At 33.4% G+C, this 23,710-nt stretch overlaps 4 protein-coding genes across 4 annotated transcripts; 3 read left to right on the top strand and 1 right to left on the bottom strand.

Annotated features, from left to right (window-relative positions):
* Positions 1 to 4,241: 4,241 nt before the first annotated feature.
* Positions 4,242 to 7,130, top strand: LOC133834114 (GDSL esterase/lipase 1-like). Its single transcript, XM_062263619.1, has 5 exons — positions 4,242 to 4,531; positions 5,388 to 5,509; positions 6,072 to 6,302; positions 6,392 to 6,647; positions 6,830 to 7,130. Exons 1-5 carry the CDS (start codon positions 4,261 to 4,263, stop codon positions 7,066 to 7,068), a joined length of 1,119 nt encoding a protein of 372 aa, XP_062119603.1. The 5' UTR covers positions 4,242 to 4,260; the 3' UTR covers positions 7,069 to 7,130.
* A 1,475-nt stretch (positions 7,131 to 8,605) lies between these two features.
* LOC133778619 (GDSL esterase/lipase 1-like) lies at positions 8,606 to 11,829 on the top strand. The gene is made up of 5 exons (XM_062218604.1): positions 8,606 to 10,018; positions 10,122 to 10,243; positions 10,804 to 11,034; positions 11,124 to 11,379; positions 11,486 to 11,829. Exons 1-5 carry the CDS (start codon positions 9,673 to 9,675, stop codon positions 11,722 to 11,724), a joined length of 1,194 nt encoding a protein of 397 aa, XP_062074588.1. The 5' UTR covers positions 8,606 to 9,672; the 3' UTR covers positions 11,725 to 11,829.
* Positions 11,830 to 12,930: 1,101 nt separating this feature from the next.
* Positions 12,931 to 16,933, top strand: LOC133834113 (cation/H(+) antiporter 15-like). Its single transcript, XM_062263618.1, has 2 exons — positions 12,931 to 14,711; positions 15,566 to 16,933. The coding sequence occupies exons 1-2, from the start codon at positions 13,419 to 13,421 to the stop codon at positions 16,925 to 16,927; spliced, it is 2,655 nt and encodes an 884-aa protein (XP_062119602.1). The 5' UTR covers positions 12,931 to 13,418; the 3' UTR covers positions 16,928 to 16,933.
* Positions 16,934 to 18,158: 1,225 nt separating this feature from the next.
* LOC133778618 (pre-mRNA-splicing factor SLU7-A) lies at positions 18,159 to 22,065 on the bottom strand. The gene is made up of 10 exons (XM_062218603.1): positions 21,911 to 22,065; positions 21,426 to 21,589; positions 21,240 to 21,352; positions 20,475 to 20,900; positions 20,232 to 20,367; positions 19,828 to 20,127; positions 19,168 to 19,384; positions 18,871 to 18,974; positions 18,690 to 18,758; positions 18,159 to 18,601 (listed from the first exon to the last, which is right to left on the bottom strand). Exons 1-10 carry the CDS (start codon positions 21,924 to 21,926, stop codon positions 18,527 to 18,529), a joined length of 1,620 nt encoding a protein of 539 aa, XP_062074587.1. The 5' UTR covers positions 21,927 to 22,065; the 3' UTR covers positions 18,159 to 18,526.
* Between the last annotated feature and the right edge of the window lie 1,645 nt (positions 22,066 to 23,710).

Below are 23,710 nucleotides of genomic sequence, written 5' to 3'. Positions count from 1 at the left end.
CGGTCTGATAGATGAACTCCAAATCCTTCCTAAGAAATATCCAGAACTTGACCTAGAAGATTGGAGGACATTTGTTAGCCACCGTTTATCTCCTGAGTTTATGGTACTATTATGCATATCTATTATGTATATGATTTATTAGTTTTGAAATACTAATAATTGCTTAAAAACTTATTGTTACTTATTTTTTGTAGACTTTGCGGGTAGCACAACGTGAAAGAGCTCTCAAATATACTTCGAGGCATCGTACATCTCGTAGAGGGCTTGCCAATGTTAGAGAGGACTTGGTAAGTAATTCACATCACTATTTTACAACTGTCAACCTATTATGAAGAATATTGCACTCACCAACTTTAATTAATTGTTGTATGTTGTAGAAAACTGAACTATGTGTGGCAGATGTAGAACGGTACCAAGTTTGGATAAGAGCACGAGAAAAGAAGAAAGTTCTTGTCACAGATTTGGACAAACAAATTGAAGCAAGAATTGTAAGTGGTTTCAAGCAAGTATTTTAAAGTAATGTAGGAATGATAAAGTTCTTATAAGTCACTAATATAAGTGACCACTGGTTTGTTCCACAGAATGAGCTGAAAGAAAAAGTTAGTAGTGGAGAAATCATTGCAAAGGGTCGGAATGACATATTAACACAAGCTTTAGGGACACCTGAGCACCCAGGGCGTGTTAGAGCACTTGGGTATGATATTATTTTTTTATTTGTTGCATTTAACTTAATTCTATAATATTTTATTTTTTAAATAAATTTGGTTGATTATTGTAGGTCGTTTGCGAAGATTTCGTCCATCTTTGGAAGAAAACCAAAAATAGCAACAGAAATGGCTGATGTTGTTAGTAAGAAAGATGCAGAAATTGTGAGGCTCAGAGCAGAACTTAAAGCTTTAGAGGAGGAAAAAGCTAAACAAGCAAGTGGGATAGATGATATGGATGAACACGACAACGATGACGAGCAGAACGACGAAGAATATCACACACCGTACATGCAGGATGACACACCATACATGCAGGATGTGTTACTTTGTTCGGATAATATTCATAATGTGGTGGCAGAGGGTGTTATCATTGATGGGGTGGGTCCACTGACTATTCATGGTGTTCAACTGACAGACGAATACGCGAGGGTGCGAGTCACCAAAATGTTACAAGAGGATGCTGAAATCCCATGTTCTGTTGGGGAGATACGCTATGTTCGAGATACTTATGACGTATTCATTCCTTGGCCAAAAGAATTAATTATGACTGACCAGGTATAAACGAATTCTTTAATTTCTTACCTATTAAAATATTTGTTGGTCCATTATTTTAATATTATTTTTACTTGATGTTGCGTAGGGTCCTCTAAAAAAGAAACCTCCTATGTCAAAAAGTTCATCCAAGGATAAGACGAACCGTAATTCTTTGACTAGCCCACATCTGTCATCAGCTGGGTCTCACGTCAATCCAGAAAACACTCTGACCGAAGGCCAACCATTTGCCGATCACATCATGAATCGCATCCATGTTAGCCTTCAGTTTATGGTGAGAGAATTTTGCAGAGTTAAGGGAATGAACACAGTCGTCTCAATTCCAGTGGACCCATCATTCATGAATCGCGAGTCAATCTTTATAACTTCAAAGGATGTGGAACAAGTTGCTACTTTGCATATGATTGGAGGCTCAGCAATGATATTCGGATTAAGGTATCCCTTCAACTAATTCTTTGGAATGAAATGAATTTAGAATCAGTTATGAGTACTGCTCTGTGATCTGTTGCAAATTTTCATAGTAAATTGAATGTTTACAGGTTTGGGTAGTCCTATTTATAGGGGAAACTCTACCGAAAATTTTCAAAAATATTTAACAGTAAAGAAAATTTTGCAGATGCATTTGGGAGTCCCTATTTCCAAATCAGCGTGCCTTTTACAAGTTTTTTGACATTGAACGTCTTAGCATTAATAATGTTAACGATGTAGAACGATCAACCATTGACTTGGCAAATTGGTTGATGACCATGGATAGAGTTGGTCAACTATACTTTATACCTTGGAACATACGGTAAGAAATAGTGTAAACTTTTCTTATTTGATTATTCATATATTAAAAATTTAATTATTTTACTTAACACGCTTCTTATTTTAGGGAACATTGGATGTTGGTGATTGCTATGCCAAAAGGAAAAATCGTGTTCTGGGATCCACTGAAATCACACAAACGTCCTGAAGAAATTGATTCAATGATAATGAGGTAAGTTTTAAATTTTTAAAAATATTTCTTAATATGCAACAACTATTACATGTTACTACATTTTAATAACTTTTGTTAATTTTCTTTTTTAAATAGTGCATATTATAAGGCTTCTTCCAATGAATTACTCGGCAATCCTACAAAGATATTCAATGTTGCATGTCCAAGACAACCACAAAGTCATGAATGTGGTTTTTATGTGTTGAAGTACATTAGAGATCTTGTACGGGCATCAAATGCAATAGAAACCCTAAAAGAAAAAGTAAGTTCATTTTTTATAACTTATTTTGGTATCGATAATCTATAAAATTAATTTATATTTATTAATTTTACAATTTGGTGGGAAGACGCAATATTGTGAGATTGTAGACCTCTTGCCAATCCAACACGAATGGTTAGGTCAATTGATGACATACATTTATCAGTAAGCCTATTTTGTTTATAAGTTCGTTTAGTTGTAAGTATAGTTTTTTGTAAATGTATTAATATTAAGGTTAGTTATCTTACTTAAGTACTTGGGTTTTATATGCTCATGTATAACATTTTTAATTAATAAAAGTTATCATTTTTTCAATCAAAGAAAATTCTTAACCAATTTCAATTGTAAAAATATATATAATTGTAAATTCATATAATTAAATTGTTGAAAAAGAATTAGGCCAAAAAATATATATATTAATTAGACCATTTAAATAAAATTAGGCCAAAATATATATATATAGAAATCGTCCATTTAAAAATAATCAGAAATATATATTAAATAAAAAGGCGGGCACATTCTACTTCGGTTTTTACTAAGAACCGAAGTAGAAAGGGGACTTTCAACTTCGGTTCTTAGTAAAAACCGAAGTTGAAAGTAACCCTTTTACTTCGGTTTTACCTAAGAACCGAAGTAGAAAGTGCCAAGGATGGTCGTGTATATTCACTTTCTACTTCGGTTATTATGTAAAAACCGAAGTAGAAAGTGGAGATTCTACTTCGGTTTTTAACTAGTTTTTACTTCGCTTTGAACTACTGCAGTTGCGAATTTTAGCGAAAACCGAAGTAAATCAAGTTTAAAAACCGAAGTAAAAGCCCATTTTCCTTGTTGTGTGATCTGAATATATGTATAAAATGTCATTTATAACCTTGTGTGTCTAACGTTTTGTGAGTTGGTGTAGGGTCAGAATTGGGATTTCCCTACAGCCTATTTTTTTAAGTGATTTTGCACTCTGGCTTACTTTTGATAATTTTTTACAAAATGACATTTGTCTAAAATTCAACCAGGTGCCTAATTTTTTTGACCAACTGTTTGAATTTTTCGACTGGCTGTTTGAATCTTTCGACCACCTGTCTAAATTTTTGACTAGTTGTCTAAATTATGAGATGTCATTTTGCAAATAATTATTAAAACTAGGCTAGAGTGTAAAATAACTTTAAAAAATAAGTTATTTATTTTGCCAAAGGTGCCGTTTTTTTATCCTTCATGTTCATTTGATGACTTCTAAAAGATAATTTCTTAGAAAATGGAACATATCAACACCAACCCTCTTGAGTACACGTTAAAAGCTTATATTTTCTTTAATTAATTAGATAGTGTTGATCAAAATAATTGAATGGTGAGTTTTCATTATTATTTTTATTTTATGGATGTATGAGATGAGTATTGGTGGATATACATGTGTGTTTATTTTTATTGGCATGTAGAGAAGAAGAGATTAATATATTATGTGATCATGATAATACGATTATATTAATTTATGCTATATTGAACTTAGATTATATAACTGTTTATTAATCCAAAGTCAACCTTCAAAACTTGAGAATTCAAATGATGAGCTTTCGGAGAAAGTTCCTATGCTTTTGAATAACTAAACAAAACTAGACTATACAATTGTTTTATATCCAAGAAGTTTATGGTCTTTTTTTAAACAATTTATTATTCTTTATAAAATAATACTATTTTGGGCATGAATAACTCTATATAAATGTTCACAACACTTGATAAAATCTGAACCAGTTGAAGGAAAAAGAAGTCCTCTCATGGCAAAATCAAGCTTTGTTATTACTGTTGTGGTTATATTCTATTGTATATGCAACCTTGTAATTCCAACAAAATGTTACCGTTACAATCCTCAGCCCTTAGAAGATGTAAGTGCAAGCTTGTTCATCTTTGGAGATTCAGTATTCGATGTTGGAAATAATAACTATATCAACACTCCAGCTCAAGCCAATTTCTATCCATATGGTGAAAACTTCTTTAAGTACCCATCTGGTAGATTTTGTGATGGTCGAATTATTCCTGATTTTATTGGTAAGATATAAAGTTATATTATGCTTTTGTTAGGGAGAGTTATTTTTTCATGTATGTAGGGAGATGACTTGATTTCGACACTTGCATAAGTTATAATTCTTATCTCCCGGTGTGTATATATATATATATATGAATATGATAATTCTCTTATAGAGACTTCACTTTAAGTCCTACCAGGGGCTCTCAGTGTTCTCGACCCGTGAACAGTTTTTTATACGATTTTTTTTATGACCGTTTATAGCTTCCTGCAAATTTTTATAAAATTCTGAATAGTTTACAGCACCGAAAACTAAGTTCAAATATGTTGTTACACACGTGACTAATTTTCAGCAACATGTTTGAATATAGTTTTCGGTACTGTAAACTATTCGGAATTTGAAAATTTACAGATTGTTCTAAACAACTACAATATACACGGTCATAAAAAAAATAATGCAAAAAATTGTTCACGGGTCGAGAATACTGAAGAGCCCCACTGATAGGGGAGTTATTTTTCCATGTATGTATAGGGAAATGAGTTGATTTATATATATTGTACGTATAATAAACTTCATACTAGTTTTGAATAATTTATTATGCTGAACACGAGAAGATCAAATAACATGTTTTGTCCACGTACAAAAAAGCGAGCAAAAACCGATGTGAACCATGTTTTTGGCAAAGTAAATTATTTAATTTTTTTTGAAAACTAGTGGAAAGTATGTTATAGCTACAATATATAATGTTATATATGAAAAAATTATGGATTATAATTTACAGGTAACGAAAATAGGTGATTAATGTAGTCTTGTGTTATATAATATTATACTTAAAATGAAGTAATAATTGATAAAATACATGTTTAATTTGTATGCAGCTGAGTGTGCTAAGTTACCACTCATTCCACCCTATTTGTACCCTGGAAATCACGAATATAAATATGGGGTGAACTTTGCATCAGGTGGATCTGGTGCTCTGACTGAAACTAGACAAGGATTTGTAAGTAGATATGGAAATGAATCAATTTCCATTACTTTACTTTATTTGGTTGCATTTTAGAGTATTTGAATGTTATTCCAATAGAATGATTTTTACACTATTTTGGTGGAATAAATATTCCATTTAAAAATTAGAGGAAACATCATTCTAATGCAAGATTGAAAAAAAATTAATAATTTTTTATCAGTTTTTTTATTCATGTTAATTTTTATTCCATTCCTATTATTTTTCTCATTCTTATTCCTATTCATTCATTTTCATTCCTTCCAACCAAACATCACCTTAGTGTCTTAGTCTCACCCAGGGCAAGCCTTGAGCTAACGATGGCTAGGCCCACGCCTAGGGCCCCTTAGCCCAATAGCTCATTTTTTTTTTTAGAATTTTTTGAAAAATATATCATAAACGTTTAGAAACTCCATACAAAAAGAACTACTAATCTGTAATATTTCTTAGGGCTCAATCCTTTTCAAGACTGACCCTGGTCTCGACTTATTGATTAGCATATTATATATAATGATAATACAAGAGATAATCAACAAGGGCGTTGTGATGCTTGTTTCAGGTGATAGATCTCAAAACTCAGCTTAGTTATTTCAAGAACGTAAGCAATCAACTGAAGCAGCAAATGGGTTATGCAAATGCCAAGACTCTGCTTTCAAGAGCAGTTTACATCTTCAATGTTGGGAGCAACGATTACTTATTCCCTTTCGATACTAATACCACAATCCTTAACTCCTACACTACTGAAAAGTATGTGGGAATGGTCATAGGCAACATAACTGAAGTTCTTCAGGTACTTACTTTCATAAATAATAGACCTACTTCTGTGTAATTCAAATTTTATCATTATCATTTTTCAAAATTATGTGAGTTCTTGATCAGGAAATTTACAACATTGGAGGAAGGAAAATTGGGTTTCTAAACTTGCCTAAATTAGGGTGTTCCCCATTGGGTAGAGTGCTTGAAGAGGGCAATAGTGGAGCCTGCTTTGAAAAACTCACACCCTTTGTAAAATTACACAACACACAACTCTCCATGATACTAAAAGAGTTGCACACAAAGCTCAAAGGATTTAGATACTCACTTGTTGACTTTTACTCATTTTCTCAAGAAAGGTTGAATCACCCCTCAAAATATGGTATGTACTATGTATGAATGCATTGAGTTTTGTTCCTTGATAAGTTAATTTCTTGTGTTCTTATTTATAGTAGGGCTGAGCATTGGGTGGGTTATAAGAATTTTAAATCAGTTTATGTCATAATCGGTTTGGTTAACTAATTTATATAACTTTGTTGTTTTCTTGTGCAATACTAAATTAAGGCTTTAAAGAAGCTAAAGTGGCATGTTGTGGAAGTGGTCCTTATAGAGGACATTTCAGCTGTGGAGGCAGGAGAGGAGAGAAAGAGTATGAGCTATGTGGAAATGTCACAGACTATTTCTTCTTCGACTCTAGTCATCCCACAGAAAAGGTCAACAAACAATTTACCATGGAAGCTTGGAGTGGTAAGCCAGGTTTTTCAGGGCCTTACAATCTCAAAGAATTATTTGAATCCAACTAAAATGGAGTATTGTTAGGGGTTCTTAGTAATCCTCAATATAGCGTAATAGCATAATGTTATGGATGCAATTAAATATTGAGTCTCACATACTTAATTACACTAATCAATTCTAAAGTGGTGTTAGTAAAATATGTGGAGACCTTCTATCACTTTCAATGTGTATCGTTTATTTGTGATTTTATGTATTATTCGAGTTAATAAAGACCATGAAATGTTACATTTACATTTCTCATATACAATCATGTGTGTTTGGATGTCAAATGTTAATTACTTATTCCTATTATTATTTTTGGCAAAACAGTTAGCAATTACACAGAAAAATAATATTATGTAATAAATACTATTTAAAATTGATAATAATTAGTAATTATACAGTGTAATTACACAATTCTCATGAGAGCTATGAGATAGTGTAATTGAGACCCCTCAATTACCTCTAATTACATAGTTACCGTGTAATTATATAGTCAGACAAACACGTCAAATTACGGAGTGACTTTCGAAATGCACTTTTAATATATATATATTTTAGTTTTGCTATTTGACATTTTAAAATGTTCAACATCACACGAGGTGACTTCCTATAATTGGTTAACAATACTTCATATTAGTTATAAATTTAAATTATGTGGGTCCTGGTATTGAATTGCATCGTGTCATTTTCATGTGGTGTTGGACACCATTGGTGCCCTTAGCATTTTTTTTTATTTTGTTCCTTTTGTTTTGACTTTTGACTAAGTTAGTCTCGGTCAACACCAACTAGGGCTGAGCATCGGTCGGTTTGGGCGATTTTTTCATATTATTAAATCTAGAATTCGGTTTTCGATTCGGATTGGTGCAATCCAAAAACCGGCTGACCAAACTAATTAAAGAAAAAAACCGACTGTTTTGGACCGCGGTTTAGTCGGTTAAACCAACCAAACCGAAGTTAATTTTTTTTTAAAAAAAATTCCATAATTTTTTAGAAAGTTTTAGTTAAAAAAAAAAACTAAAATTTTTGGATTGTTGAAATCTATTTTGGTGCTTTTTTAAAACATAAATACATAGAACATAGTTACATTTACAAATTTGAAAGTTTGAAAATATAATTAAAAGTCCATATGCATAACATAACCTATACATAATTATAAGTTTGGTCGGTTTTGGTTCAAACCGGTCGGTCCACATGGATTTTTCAAATCGATCGAACAGTGGCGGTTTACGCCGCTAACGGTTTTTTCGGTGTTCGGTTTAATTGGTTTTGGTTTTTTCGGTGTTTGAAAGGTCGGTGTATTCAGTTTTTTCGATTTTTCGGATTTTATGCTTAGCCCTAACACCAACCCTTAGTACACGTTAACACTTCTATTTTTTTTAATTAATTAAAGAAAATGTAACACTACAAGAAAGATGTGACATACTTCTATTGCTATTGCTATAGTTGCACTAGCACACATTTAAATTTAACCAATAATAGGTTGTTAACTCATGTGGGTTGAATTTATCAAAAAAAAAATAGTAACTTTTTATACTATTTATTTTACCCTTTGATCAAATGAATCCAAATCCAACGGCCCATATCAAACACAACAATTAAAATACCGAAGAGCTGATCGGCCACCCCCGTCGCCTTTCTCGCACAACCCAGCCACGAGATCTCGCCGTCGACGAAGCCCTTCTCGCCGACGAGCTCCTGCCAGAGCGCCGCCATCACAGCCATCTGAGCGTCTGCCTTTCGTCGCAGAAGTCTCTGTAACCCTCTTCAAAACTCAACTATAAAGCAATGGGTTTTTCTCCAGATAAATTCCTTCTCTTTCCTTCAATTTTTTTGCTTGCTCACATTCCTGATTTGGGTTTCTATGAGTTTTGCTCTTTTATGATATTTTTGGCATTTATATTGTTTTGAGCTTTGGATTAGTTGACTGGTTCCTTTTTCTTTTTGATTTTCCATTTATATTGTTTAAAGCTGTATGGAGTTTGTAGAAATCTTTCCTGTGTTTTGGAGTATTATGTTTGTAAAATATTAGCTTACCCTATATGAGAAACGAGCTTAGAAGTTTTGTTCATTTGAAGTAAGGTTCATCTGAACTTTTGTTCATTTAGTTAAGAACTCAAAAAGCTTTTGAACAAAAACTCAATCTTTTGTATGGATATATATATATAGTTATGTATACAGTAACGTTTAGAGAGTGTGTTTTTCTAGATTTTTTTTACTTCTTTTTAATTATGTTTTGATATGGGTGTTTGGATTTCATTTGATCTAAATGTCCAAAAATATATACTCTAAAAAATAATACCAAAAAGTGTGTCCAAAGAACCTGTCCTAATAATTTTTATATGGATATATGAGATGAGTTTGGTGAATGTTGATATGTGAAGAAGAAGAAGACCTTAATTATGTGATCATGTAAATACGATTATATTCATTTATGCTACATTGAACTTAGATTAGATATACAACTGTTTTAGTTAATCGAAAGTCAACCTTCAAAAATTGAAACTTCATATGAAGAGCTTTCAGAGAAAATTCCTGTACTTTTCAATAATAATAACTAAACAAAACTAGACCATACATTTTATATCCAAGAAGTCTATGGTCTTTTTTGAAACAATTATATTATTTTGGGCATGGATAATTCTATATATAAATGTTCACAACACTTGATAAAATCTGAACTAGTTGAAGGAAAAAGAAGTCCTCATATGGCAAAATCAAGCTTTGTTATTACTGTTGTGGTTATATTCTATTGTATATGCAGCCTTGTAGTTCCAACAAAATGTTACCATCACTATCCTCAGCCCTTAGAAGATGTAATTGCAAGCTTGTTCATCTTCGGAGATTCACTATTCGATGCTGGAAATAATAACTATATCAACACTCCAGGTCAAGCCAATTACTATCCATATGGTGAAACCTTCTTTAAGTACCCATCTGGTAGATTTTGTGATGGTCGAATTATTCCAGATTTTATTGGTAAGATATAAAGTTATAGTTTACTTAAGTTTATTATGTAAATTTTTACTGAAAATAAACTATAATGATTGTTAAGCTATATGTTTGATTTGTACGTATGCAGCTGAGTGTGCTAAGCTACCGCTCATTCCACCCTATTTGTACCCTGGAAATTATGACTTTAGATATGGGGTGAACTTTGCTTCGTCAGGATCTGGTGCTCTGACTGAAACTAGACAAGGATTTGTAAGTAAATATAGAAACGTGATCACTTCTCCTTTGGAGATGTTTAATTAGTTTAATACTTCATAATGATTAAGATTTGAAGTAGGTGTGTAAAGTTAGAGATAGGGCAATGCATTTTTTTTGTTAGTGTCTTAATTTCACTTTATTAATTAGAATATAATATTATTGGTGTACATTTTTGTATGCATTATCATGGTTAATTATACAATTTTTATACACATACACAAGTTATGATCCCAGTTTTTTTTTTTTTTTTTACAAAATGGTGTTCATTATAGTCGTAACAAACCTCTTGAACATTGTACCAAAATCAAGTTTCCAAACTTTCGGTATCACCATGCACACAATATTCTCTTCAGACCTTGTATTCGAAATCCTAAAGTATTCATAATTACCCAAAAACATATCAGGATTTATGGTAACTACAATAAACACCATCGCATAAAAAATTGGGATCATAACTTATCTGCGCGTGTAAACTGGAGTGTGCTACTCATGTCACAGGGGGAATATGATAATGATGCAGATAATCAACAAGGGTGTTCTAATGCTTGTTTCAGGTGATAGATCTCAAAACTCAACTTGGTTATTTCAAGAACGTTAGCAATCAACTGAAGCAGCAAATGGGCTATGCAGATGCCAAGACTCTGCTTTCAAGAGCAGTTTACGTCTTCAGTGTTGGGAACAACGATTACTTATTCCCTTTCGATACTAACACCACAATCCTTAATTCCTACACTACCAAACAGTATGTGGGAATGGTCATAGGCAACATAACTCAAGTTACTCAGGTACTTACTTTCATAAATAATAGACCTACTTCTGTGTATTTCAAATTTTATCATTATCATTTTTCAAAATTATGTGAGTTCATGATCAGGAAATTTACAACATTGGAGGAAGGAAATTTGGGTTTCTAAACTTGGCTCATTTAGGGTGTACACCATCTGGTAGAGTGCTTGAAGGGGGCAACAGTGGAGCCTGCTTTGAAAAATTCACACCCTTTGTAAAATTACACAACACACAACTCTCCATGATACTAAAAGAGCTACACACAAAGCTCAAAGGATTCAGATACTCACTTGTTGACTTTTACTCATTTTCTCAAGAAAGGTTAAATAACCCCTCAAAATATGGTATGTACTATGTATGAATGCATTGAGTTTTTTCTTTTTTCTTAATAAGTCAATTTCTTTAGTTCTTATATGACTTGGTTGTTCTATTGTTCAATACTAAATTAAGGGTTTAAAGAAGCTAAGGAGGCATGTTGTGGAAGTGGTCCATATAGAGGATATTTCAGCTGTGGAGGTAGGAGAGGAGTGAAAGAGTATGAACTGTGTGAAAATGTCACAGACTATGTCTTCTTTGACTCTACTCATCCCACAGAAAAGATCAACATGCAGTTTACCAGGGAAGCTTGGAATGGTAAGCCTGGTTTCTCAGGGCCTTACAATCTCAAAGCGTTGTTTCAATCCAACTAAAATGTGTGTCGTTTAGTTGTTTTTGTATGTATTCTATTGTATATTTTTTTTCCTCTTATGTATTGTTAAGAGTTAATAAAGACCTTGAAATGTTACATTTATTTCTATTCTTCTCATATACAATCTTTATTACTGTGTACATTTTGACTGGAATCTGGTCAAACGAACTTTGAAAATTAACATTTATGATCCATCTACAACCGCTGTAGATCTAAACAAAGAAAACGACAAAATTTGTTAAATAAACACCATTTCAGAAAACGACAGAAATAGAAAAAACGACATCATTTGATAAAACGACAACAAAATCCTTGAAAACGATATCTGTAAAGAAAACAGCATAAATAGAAAACGACACTTTTTAAGAAATACGGCAAGTTTTTAAAACGACAATAGTTTTAAAAAACGACCAATATCATTATAAAAGACATTAATCAAGATAAACGACAATAAATTCAAAAAATGACAACAAAATGGAACAAAAAGCGCATTCTGAGGAATGATATGTGCATCTAAAATATACAACTAAATATTACACACAGTTATGTGACAGTTTATCCTAGTCAATCATATTTATTAAAACTGTGACCCACTGTTTTGAAAAGCAGTGACATGTCACTATGTGTAATGTTTGGGTGCATATTTTGGATGCACATATCATTACTCATAGAGTAAAATAACACTACCAAAGTTCTTTCATCATAGCATGTAGTCCAATTCTAATATCAATGTCTTGAAATATCAAATTGTTAGTGCTCTTGTGTATTTCTGACCTGCGCGATTTTGTTTATGACTTTGTATTTTATAGTTACTTAGAGCATTTATAAATTTTCAGAAAATTTCGAATAATTTCTCATGCCAAAAATTATGTTCAAACATGTTTTCCACGTGCATAAAAAAATTAGTCACGCATAGAACAACTTATTTTGAACTAGTTTTCGGTACTGTAAATTATTTGGAAATTTCTGAAAAATTTGTAGATGCTCCAAATATCTACAAAATACACGATTATAAAAAAATTGAGTCAAAAACTATCACAAGTATGAAAATACACAAGAGTTGTATGGGTGAGGCTCTTTTTGAACCATCTATAGTAGAATCTACCAATATATGTAGGAATTTTTATAAGAGTGTTGTTATTTGGCACCTTAAGGTGTTCAACACGTGTCATCTTGTGATTGGTTAGCGATAACCCATAATAATTATTAAATTCAAATAAGTGGGACCCGATATTAGATTACACCAATAATATTATGTGATTCCTTTAGCAATTCTCTTTTCTTCGTAGAGCGACAAACATTACTAGTTTTTTTTTTTTTTTTTTTTCAGGAGAAGGGTATATCATCATCATGATTGTTATATTGTGATTGCAATGTGAGTGATGACCTAGTTTCATTTTCCTTCTTTTAGTAATATTCTCCTGTATAAATTTTTTGTTCTGGTCAGATTTATCTCTCACCATTTTCTAGATTCGTATAAAAAATGTCTCTGTCACCACCCAAATCGATCGCTCGTCCTCACAATAATTCAACCCAAAACAACTGGCTCACCACAATCAAAATCCTCATTTATAGTAACCCAAACAATAAAACCCTTCTCCATTCCTCTCGCCAAACCGATCAGAGATCATCGGTCGGTGGTCGCCGTCGCCGTCGTCGGTCCATCGATCGGTGATTCTCTCGATATATATCAATATGGTGGTGATGGTAAATGACTCGATTGTTCTGTGTAACAGTTCAACGCTTGATCAGGATATGGATTGGTGTTTGAGAAGCAAAGAATTGAATTACGTCGTCGCCTGTTTCAAGCAAAAATTAATCCCCCAAAGCAATGGGATATGGCTAGCCGATAGCGGAACCAATGTAACGTTCAAGACATTCCTCATCCAATTAGCGCTAATCATCTGCGTTAATCGCCTCTTAATCTCCTTCTTCAGACTCCTTCGCCTTCCCCATATCGCCGCCGAGATTCTGGGCGGCGTATTAATGGGTGCCAGTGGAATCGCACGAACTCCGATAGGCTTTGGCTTGTTGTATCCTCAAAGAGGGACGATGATTCTCGAGACCGTTGCTCATTTGGGGTTAGTTTTTTACATGTTCATGGTAGGGTTAGAGATTGATATTAAACCAATCTTGAAAACCCCTAAAAAGGCCTTAATCGTTGCCGCGTCTGGGTTTCTTCTCCCTTTTCCGGTTGGCTGCGCTTTACACTACATGTTCATCGGAAACGCCGAGGATTTTGGTCCCGTCGCTGCCAAATACGGCCCGATTTTTTGGGGTATCGCTCTCTCCACCACGAATTTTCCCGATCTCGCCCAAATCCTCGAAGACACGAAGCTCCTCCACTCGGAAATTGCCCGGACGGCGCTTTCCGCCGCCGCCGTAACGGACGTCTTCACTTGGGTTATACTCATCGTCATTGGTTCGATCGTCAAGGGTGTGCATGTCTACACATTAATATTTGGGTCCTTCTTTGTGGTCTTCAGCCTCGCGGCGTTGCGGCCGACCCTGAATTGGCTTCTCCGGCGACGGCGGCGGCACGGCGAGTACTACTACTACTACGACGATGATTGTCAGATTTGCTTCGTCGTTACCGGAGCGCTGCTGTACGGATACATCACTGACTCATTGGGTTTGCACTCCATTATTGGGGCGTTCTTGTTCGGGCTGATCATGCCGAAGCAAGGTGAGCTGAGACGGGTGTTGATGGAGAGAGTTGAGGACTTCGTCTCCGGCATGATGATGCCGCTGTTCTTCTTGATTGTTGGTCTGAGAACGAATCGTCAGGATGTGTTTGAAGGTCAGTTTGGGATGTCCACCATTGTTGGGGTCATTGTTCTTGCTTTTGGGGTCAAAATCGTAAGCACTTTCATGGCTGCCGTGTTGTTCAATAAGATGAGCCCTCGTGATGGTTTGGCTCTGGGATTTCTTATGAATACCAAAGGAATGTTATCTTTAATCGTCGTTACCTCCGCCCGCAACGTCAAGGTACGTACGTACGTACGTACGTAAAATCACTATTCATGCATGCATGCATGATAATAATTAAGATTTAATTAACAATTATATAATAAACAAATTTTTAGAATTGAAAGTTAAATAATCACCCTTTAATTTTTGGACAAATAAAAATTTAGAGGAAAAAACACTTAGTTTTATCATTTTGTTTTTAAAATTCTCATTACCCTTTTTAAAAAAAAAAAATTAAATTCATTTTTACTTATAATAATTAAAATAAAACTCTTAAAATTAATACATCATATCTTAACTTGTCCAAATACTATATAAAGTAATATTTTATGATTGGTTAAAAATTCCTCATAATACTTTATAATATTAAATTATATTATTGCTAACCTAGCAATAATATTCTATATTTACACGTTTTTTTTTTCTAAACAATCATAATTTTTTCATTTAACTAAAATATAATCAATTTTTTCATTTAAGAAACTCTAGTTCTTAATTCTCAATAAATGGAGTGTACAATCTTATTTATTTATTAATTTATTTTTTTGAAAAAAAAGTAGTGCATGAAAAATATAGAATGTAGGGGTTTTTTTAGCAAAATGATCTACTTTTTAAAGTTATTTTGCACCTAGTATAATTTTAATAATTTTTTGCAAAATAACTTCTCATAATTTAGACAACTAGTCAAAAATTTAGAAATAAGTCATTTTGCAAAAAAATATGAAAATGAAGCCAGAATACAAAATCATTTAAAAAAAATTTAGTTCATTTTCACAAAATTCTCTTATATATTTATATAAAAAGTCATTTATAAATATAATAATTTTTATAATATGATCACATCCATTCCCCTTTTTTTTTTTTAATTACAGGTCTTGAACAACCAAACCTACACAATGATCATCATCGCCCTATGGTGGATGACTATGGCCGTGTGTCCCATTCTTACTTTGACTTACAAAAAATCTCTCAAGCAATCCACGAAGCGCATGCAGAGGTCCTTGACGAGCTTACAACCCAGCTCAGAGCTTCGAGTCTTGACATGCTTCCACTCCTCCTATGAGGTCACCGGCATCATCAACCTTCTCGACGCCTCCAACCCCACCAGAGACTCACCAATATCAGTGTTCGTCATCCAACTAATTGAGAATATTGGTCGCACCACCGCCATAAACATCGTCCACGGTGCTTGCAAAACCATCAACATGTCAGGAGGAGACTACGACAAGGATCACAAACACTTCGACTCATCACCATCATCATCATCATCTCAACATGCAGCGTTTGCTGCCTTTAATGGCTTCAAGAATGGGAAAGAAGGCATCTTCATACAACCCTTGACCGCCGTGTCAGCCCGAGCAACCATGCACGAGCACATATGCGACTTTGCGGAGGAGAATCACACCAACATGGTGATTCTTCCATTTCATTTGAAGACTATAACGAACGTTGGAAAAATTAGTAGTAGTAGTAGTAGGAGTGGTGGTGGTACCAATCTTTCGAAAACAAACCTTGATTTTCGAAACATTAACAAGAAAGTTATGGCGAAATCATCGTGCTCGGTGGCTATACTTGTCGACCGTGGTCGCAGGCCTCCCATGGCTGCAAGCGTCCAAGCTGGGCACAACTTCATGGTGCTCTTCGTTGGCGGACCCGACGACCGCGAGGCCTTGGCTTATGTCGAGAGAATGTCTGGGAGTCGAAATGTGGCTCTCACTGTGATGAGGTTCGTTGCTGCTGCTGCTGATAATGACGAAGACAATTTCATTTTTGATTATAAAGAAGAAAAAGATAAGTTGCTAGACGAGCAGTACTTTGAAGAGTTTAGGCACAAGATGTATGAGAACCCATTGGTGAATTTTACACAAGCGGTTGTGAGCAATGTAGAGGATGTTGTGAGAGCTATTGGGACCATTGAGAAAGAGTATGATTTGATCATAGTTGGAAAAGGGAGAGGGGGTAGAGGATCACTTTCGAAGATGCTTGAGGAGACTGAAACGGAGTGGAGTGACTATCCTGAGTTGGGTTTGTTAGGAGATACTTTGGTGTGCTCGAATTTCGCTTCTAATGCTTGGATTCTTGTAGTGCAGCAAGGCAGTGGTTGTGATATTCGTTTGAAAGACGAGCAATTGAGTAATTGTGGTAAACTTAGTGAACAATGCGGCCATATGACATGGCAACCTTCTTTAAATGAAACGCCTGAATTAGCGCTTTTTGTGTCTCGTAACTCTTAATGTACATGAAGAAAATCAATCAATAATTTTTATCCAATTTGTCTTACAATTTATGTCTAACTAATAAATACATATCACGTTTTAAAATATATTTTAATGAAAATGATACATAGAAGAAAAATTAATTTAGTAAATACTAATTTTAAATAATGTTGCATGTATTTATTAGTTGGACATGAATTCTGACATTCTCGACCGAGAATTTTGAATCCCGACAAACAATATCATGAATACAACATAAATTGATTGCTTATTTGAAAGATTATTTGTTCATATATTTCACTTTGCCTTACAATAGAGAGAGAAATTAAGTAATGATAGTTATAGTATTTTTTATAATGATATAAAGATATTAAGAAATTAAGAAATTAAGTAATGATATAAAGATAGTTTGGTGTATTTGTTTTTAAGAGATTAAGGGACTGATTGGTAAGGGATCCGGATTGGATTTTATCATTTTGGAATTTTAAAATTTGTGGGTCCCACATAAATAGCTGATTAGCAGCTTATTTTTCAAAACAAATTTAAGACCTGTTTCCAAATTCTCAATTGTAAAATAGAAAATGATAAATTGATGTTTTCTTCATTTTATGATTTTTATTCCAAAAATCCTAAAAACTCTCTCCACATTCATACCCCAAATTTAATACCAATCACAGATTCAGTTTTTTAAAACTCAAAAATAGTTTCTAACATTTAACTAATCACATTTTCAGAAACATGTTTTTAGTCACTAAATTCAGATTTTCATTTCAGAATTTCACTTTTCAAAAATACAATTTTCTAATCGCGAACCAATCAAAAGTAAAATATATATCTAGCTTTTGAAATACTAACGGGTAATTATTATATAGTTATATATTTTTGGTAAGGCTTGTGTTGAAGGGTGATATAATAGTAGCACAAAGAGTTTGATTAAGTGAAAGCGAGCTTATTAATATACTAGTTTGTTGATGATCAAAATTATTAACACAAACAAGTTCCTCAAACTTCATGATAAAGACTTATGCCAGAAAATAAACAAAATAATAAGAATTTTTGTGTAGAAAAGAAAAGTATGAACGTCAGCAAGTTAAAATCGCATTGGATGACATGAATGTCACTAAGTTAAAACTATGACATTGAGCATTGTCCCATATGCGGTATCAATATTTCATAGGCATACAAAGTAATTATATAAATTCGCAATGCCATTACTAATAATGTCATTAATATTATATAGGGACATATATTTATATTCTTAAAATACTAAGAACATAATTTATTTTTAAATAATACACAATTTATTTTTACAGTTTTATTATTATTTTTTGATAACACACGAATCCAACTAGAGTATACTAAAAACATAATCTTGTAGTGTCATGTGTCACACCTAACCTAATTGTTAGTGGTAATGCTACTATAATTCTAACAAAATAAGTTGATAATACTAACTACTACAGCTTAACTAACAGGTATCTTCACCACAAATTTCCCAGATCTCGCCCAAGGCCTTGTCTACCACCATAACCGACGTTGTACTCAATACTCACGTCCCTGTTTCGATAGTCAAGAAGGTGCATATTATTTGGGTTAGTCCATTATTATTCCAACACATCACAGGAAATCCTTCATTGGGTCATCATGGTGTACTCTTTTCATCCTGTATGCCTCCATGTCTTCCTGAGTGACCTGAAATTGATAAAAAGAAAAACGAAACATCAGTTATTCCATATTTCAACATAATGGTATTCCTGAAGTCTGATAAAAGAAAAAATACCTCATCATTCCATTTCACATTGTACTTGCGCTTTCTTTCATCCTTCTCTTCTTTTCTCCTTTCATCCTCCTGTCCAAACCAAAAACTTGCGATCAGATTTTGAATTATGAATATGACATATTTATGTGAACAAGAAAATCAACCTACACTACAACAACGGAGATCAGAACGCCCAACTAACCTTTTTGAGAGATTTAGCAAGTAATTTTTCGTCCAAGACTAAATCATCTGGGATATCAGTTCCCCAAGTAGCAATCTTTTTATCCTCTACTGGTGCAGGTGGCTCTGTTCATGTAAATAATACAGTTAAAGAGTATCACAAGAAAGAACTAAATATGACAACTGCCAAACTATCGACAGTTGCCAAACTATCGACAGTTTGATGGTGATGATTTTTCAAACAGCGAAGAGACAAATACCAAACTATTTAATACAAACACCCACACACACATATATACTAGTATCGGTGAGCTCTTACCTTCACCAGCCTCTTTTCGTGCAATGTTAGCTTTCATGAGGTCTGAAGCAGCCTCGGCAGCTTCAATTCCAGCAGCACCAGTGCAATAGCTGTTTCGAATCACCTGCTTGCAGCACTTGTAGCCCCACTGATGATCCCTCCACCATGAACCCCAAACAGTCGTGTGGTTGTTAATATAAACATCTTCTTCATACTTGCTTTTGGGAAGGGCCATCTCCTATAGAAAGAAAAATGACACACTTGGTCATAATACAATTAGTGTTTTCTTCAGCAACAAATAAACCTAGCGGACCAAGCGTAAAAATATATTTAATATTAATAAAAAAAAGTACAAAACATATGTTCAAGCACTAGTATGGACCACCCATTAGAAGAATATAAGCAGAAACAATGTGTTATAAAATAATCAAATTAATAAAACAAGAAATCTAGAAAATCATAATTTGAATAGCTTCCGATAACAGCATTAAACAATAATACACAAGAGGATAAAAGTTTGAATCAAGAACAGTAGCATAACATGATAGATGACAAATACCAAGATGATGCTGAAAATAGAAATTGGAGAAACTAGGGAAGATGCCATGCTAATTAATAGTTTTGAATGCAAATTAAAAAGCCTAAGCAGAACATGAAAGTGAATTGTTGAGCAAATCTTACCTGTCCCTTGATGATCCTACCAGCACGATCATACTCCACTTCCTTTTCACTTTGCCCCAGTAACAGTTCCCTAGGAATTTCTTCCTCAGTAGCTGCATTGCCATATTTTTCCAAGATGGTGTCCTTTGTTTGGGACTTCAATTTCTCCTTTATGACCTGGTAGTTCTTGTAAAGCAGCTCGGCTTGGGATGGAGCTGCTTGCATGTGAATATCTTGTCCCTTATCAAAAGCTTCCCAAGAATGTATGTTCATCTCCTTGAACTCCAAAGCTTGGCCACTATTTCTATATTGGTTATCACCCTACAAATTTAGAAGTAATTGATAAGGGACAAAATACACAATAATGCCACGAATAGAACTAATGTTTACCGAATATATCTAAATTTTAAATGCAAGGCTCTCACTAAATAGAATTTTTCATTTGGATCTGCATCTGGGAGAGGGTCCTCACGCATAGACCGGGTCTTGGGATCGTAATGTGCAGAGTTAACATCAAGATTAAGAAGATATTTTGCTGTGTCCTCACGAATACGCAAATTCCTTACCCAAAAAAAAACAAGCAACATTAATATATGACAAACAGAGGAAAAACTCTAACATTGCCAATTTGCAAACCACCCAGTTACCCAGGCATACACAACCCATACCTGACAGTTCCTGTGCTTCCACCACCAGTTGTCCGCACACGCTTTTCAACTTTTGCAAACTCCATTTGTTTGCTCTCATCAACTTTGGCTTCATCGACCCTGTCTTCATCCACATCTTCATCACTATCCCCTCCTTCCCCTTCACCTCCCTCGCCATCACCATCTTGGTTATTATTCTTCTCCAATTTTTTAAATTGCTGCTCTTTCAGAAACTTCCTTCGAGCTTCATCCCTTGCTTCATATCTATCAATGACAAGAGAATAGGTTGACGCATCATATCCATTCCAACGATCACGTTTACCATCATAGTCAAGTTCAAAGGTCTCTACTTTTTCATCAGGTGCAATATGCTTGTTTGTCCACTTCGCTCCTACTCTGCGAGGTCTTTCCATACAAGCTTTGGCGTCGTGAGTCATGGCTCCACAACTACAGCAAACAAGGAAGCAGTCAATCATTGTTTAAAGTACTGATTAGTGATGTGTAAAGATTTAACACAAACTAGCTACAAACTTTAAATCAAAGTTTGTGGCATCACTAAATATTTCCAGCATGCATTACCAACAACTTTAGTATATCCGACAAATGAGTGCATATATCCACAAAAAGGCAACAAACTTATAATCAAGATATGACTAAGCAATTCTAAAGCTGCATAACCCAAAACTTTTAATTTAAGATGGTGCTTAGATTTTTACAACAAGCTATTAACGCATGAATGTATACACATTATTTATATATAGATATATTTATATATATTCCACCTACTTCTGACATGCTCCTTTCCGGTATTTATCGGCCTGGAAAATCTTGGCACCTCTGTCGTACCAAGATTTAGTATAATTTGGATCCGATTTCCACTTCCTTTGATGTTTTAAACTCTGATACGAAAAAAAAGTTTTAAGCATTGAGAAATAAGTGGTCGAAAAATGGAATTAAAAAGAGACAACTTACAGGTCTCTCGGAGTTGAGATACCAAGGTGCAGAGGACATATATTGGGGAATATGAGGATTAATCTCTTTTCCATCTTCATCGACCTCAGCAGGAGCAAGCCCCGCTTTACGAGCTTCTTCCAATTCAATTTGCTTTCTATGGTCTTCCCTAGATTTGAATGCCACTGCAACCCAAACAATGAATGATGAATAAACATAATCATAACAAAATCAAAATCATTGGGAATCATTCCTCGAGATTTTGGTTTCCAATAAAAAAAAAATCCCTAAAACTGTTAGCTTAAACATGGAGAGAAAATTTCTAGTTAAATTCATATTATAGCCTTAACACAGAAAGACAATCGTTCTAGTCAAATTCACATTGCACAAATCTAAAGAAAACCCTAAACATTGCGTCGATTCCCAAATCGATTTCTAAGTAAGAAAAATTAAACAACTGTGCGAATAGAAATTAAATTGATATGAGAAAGGGAATTGAAACGAACCAGATGCAGTAGCCATGGTTTGTCTTCGCAAAAAAAGTCTCAAGCTGAGTTCTAAGGTGCCTACGATAAGATTCGGGTTGATGATTTATGAACTGCGAATGAAAGAGGTTGACGACTAAGATTTATATGCTTTATATTAAAATGTATAAAAATAAATAAAGGATAAGAAAGAGTCGGTTATCTAAAATAAATGGAAAATTTTTAATAGAGATTGTTTTTTTTTTTTTTTAAATGTTAATTTATGACTTTTTTTTTTTTTATGATTTTTCGCAGATTTATTTTATCTTTTTTTTTTTTTTTGTATAAAAGTTAGTTTATATTATTGTTTTATTCTTAATTAAATTTTATTAATTTGAAAAAGGAATATTTATAATTTAATTATTATTTTTTTAGCTTATTTATTTTTCTATATTATTTGTATATAACTAATTTTATATTAAATTTTTCATTATTTTGCAAAATATATTTTTTTATATGAATTGTGTTTATTATTTTTTTATTTATTATAAACATTTTTTTTAATTTTTATATTGTATGTTTCTTTTTTCAAATCTTATGTAAGGTAATGAGTTACTTGATTGATCTTTGACAATTATGTAAAAAAAAAATCCTAGAGCTAGGTTAAATAACATGTACCAGGAGGAGTAATCAGTTATTTATAGTGCCGAAAACTAGTATAAAAACAGGTTGTTGCACGCGTGACTAATTTTTTTATGCGCGTGGAAATTAACATGTTTGAACTTAGTTTTTTGCACTGTAAATTATTTGAATTTTTTCTGAAAATTTGCATGATGCTCTAAATAACTACAATGTACACGGTCATAAAAAAAATCGCGCCAAAAACTATTCACAGGTTGAGAACACAATTTTGAAGGCCCTACCAAAGAAATTTCCAAAAATATATTTTTACATCACCAATTATAAAATTATTTAACTATTTTTTCTTTATAAGCAACAAGATCATTCATCACCGTAGCTCTTGCTGTAATCGTTGCCAAAAGTCACAAATTGTTGCAAGTTTTGCAACCAATATTAATATTTGGAATTTTTAACAATGTTATGTGAATGTGATTTCAAATAATTGGGCTACCTTTAAACCTCGTGATGCAAGGCATCTTCATTCAAAAATATAAACTTTTTGTAGACATAAAATTTTATGCAAATGCAATGAACTATATATTTTTCTTATGCTTTCTTTGTAAATTTCCTAAAGCAACTAACAAAGCATTACTTTCAAAATAATTATTCTCAAGGAGATTGTTTTAAGTTGCTTTGGAGTTTTATGGGTTTCTTAAGTTGTTATACATGGTTGCTTATGGGTTTCAAATGTTGTTTTAACGGTTAAAGTAGTTTTAAGGGTTATTGTATATGTTGTCTATAAAGATTGTGAGTTGTTGAACATGTTGCTTAAGGGTTGCTTTGGATTTTGCTATATAGGGTTGCTTTAGAGGAGTTTCGTAGATTTCTTAACATGTTGATATATAGGGTTGTTGAGGGATTTCAATGGTTGCTAAAGTAGTTTTAAAGGTTTGTATATATGTTGCTTATAAAGATTCTAAGTTGCTGAACATGTTGCTTAAGGGGTTGCTAAAGTAGTTTTAAACGTTGATGTATCTGTTGATCATAAGGATTGTGAGTTGTTGAACATGTTGCTTAAGGGTTGTAGAGGGTTTCAGGGGCTGTTAAAGTTGTTTTAAAGGTTGGTGTGTATGTTGCTTATAAAGATTATGAGTTGTTGAACATGTTGCTTAAGGGGTGGCTAAAATAGTTTTAAAGGTTGATGAATATGTTGCTTATAAG

The sequence above is a fragment of the Humulus lupulus genome, chromosome 5 (assembly GCF_963169125.1).
Source record: "Humulus lupulus chromosome 5, drHumLupu1.1, whole genome shotgun sequence".
NCBI classification, from domain to species: Eukaryota; Viridiplantae; Streptophyta; class Magnoliopsida; order Rosales; family Cannabaceae; genus Humulus; species Humulus lupulus.
Note: the sequence above shows the minus strand (reverse complement) of the source record. Positions and strands in the feature narration are given on the sequence as shown.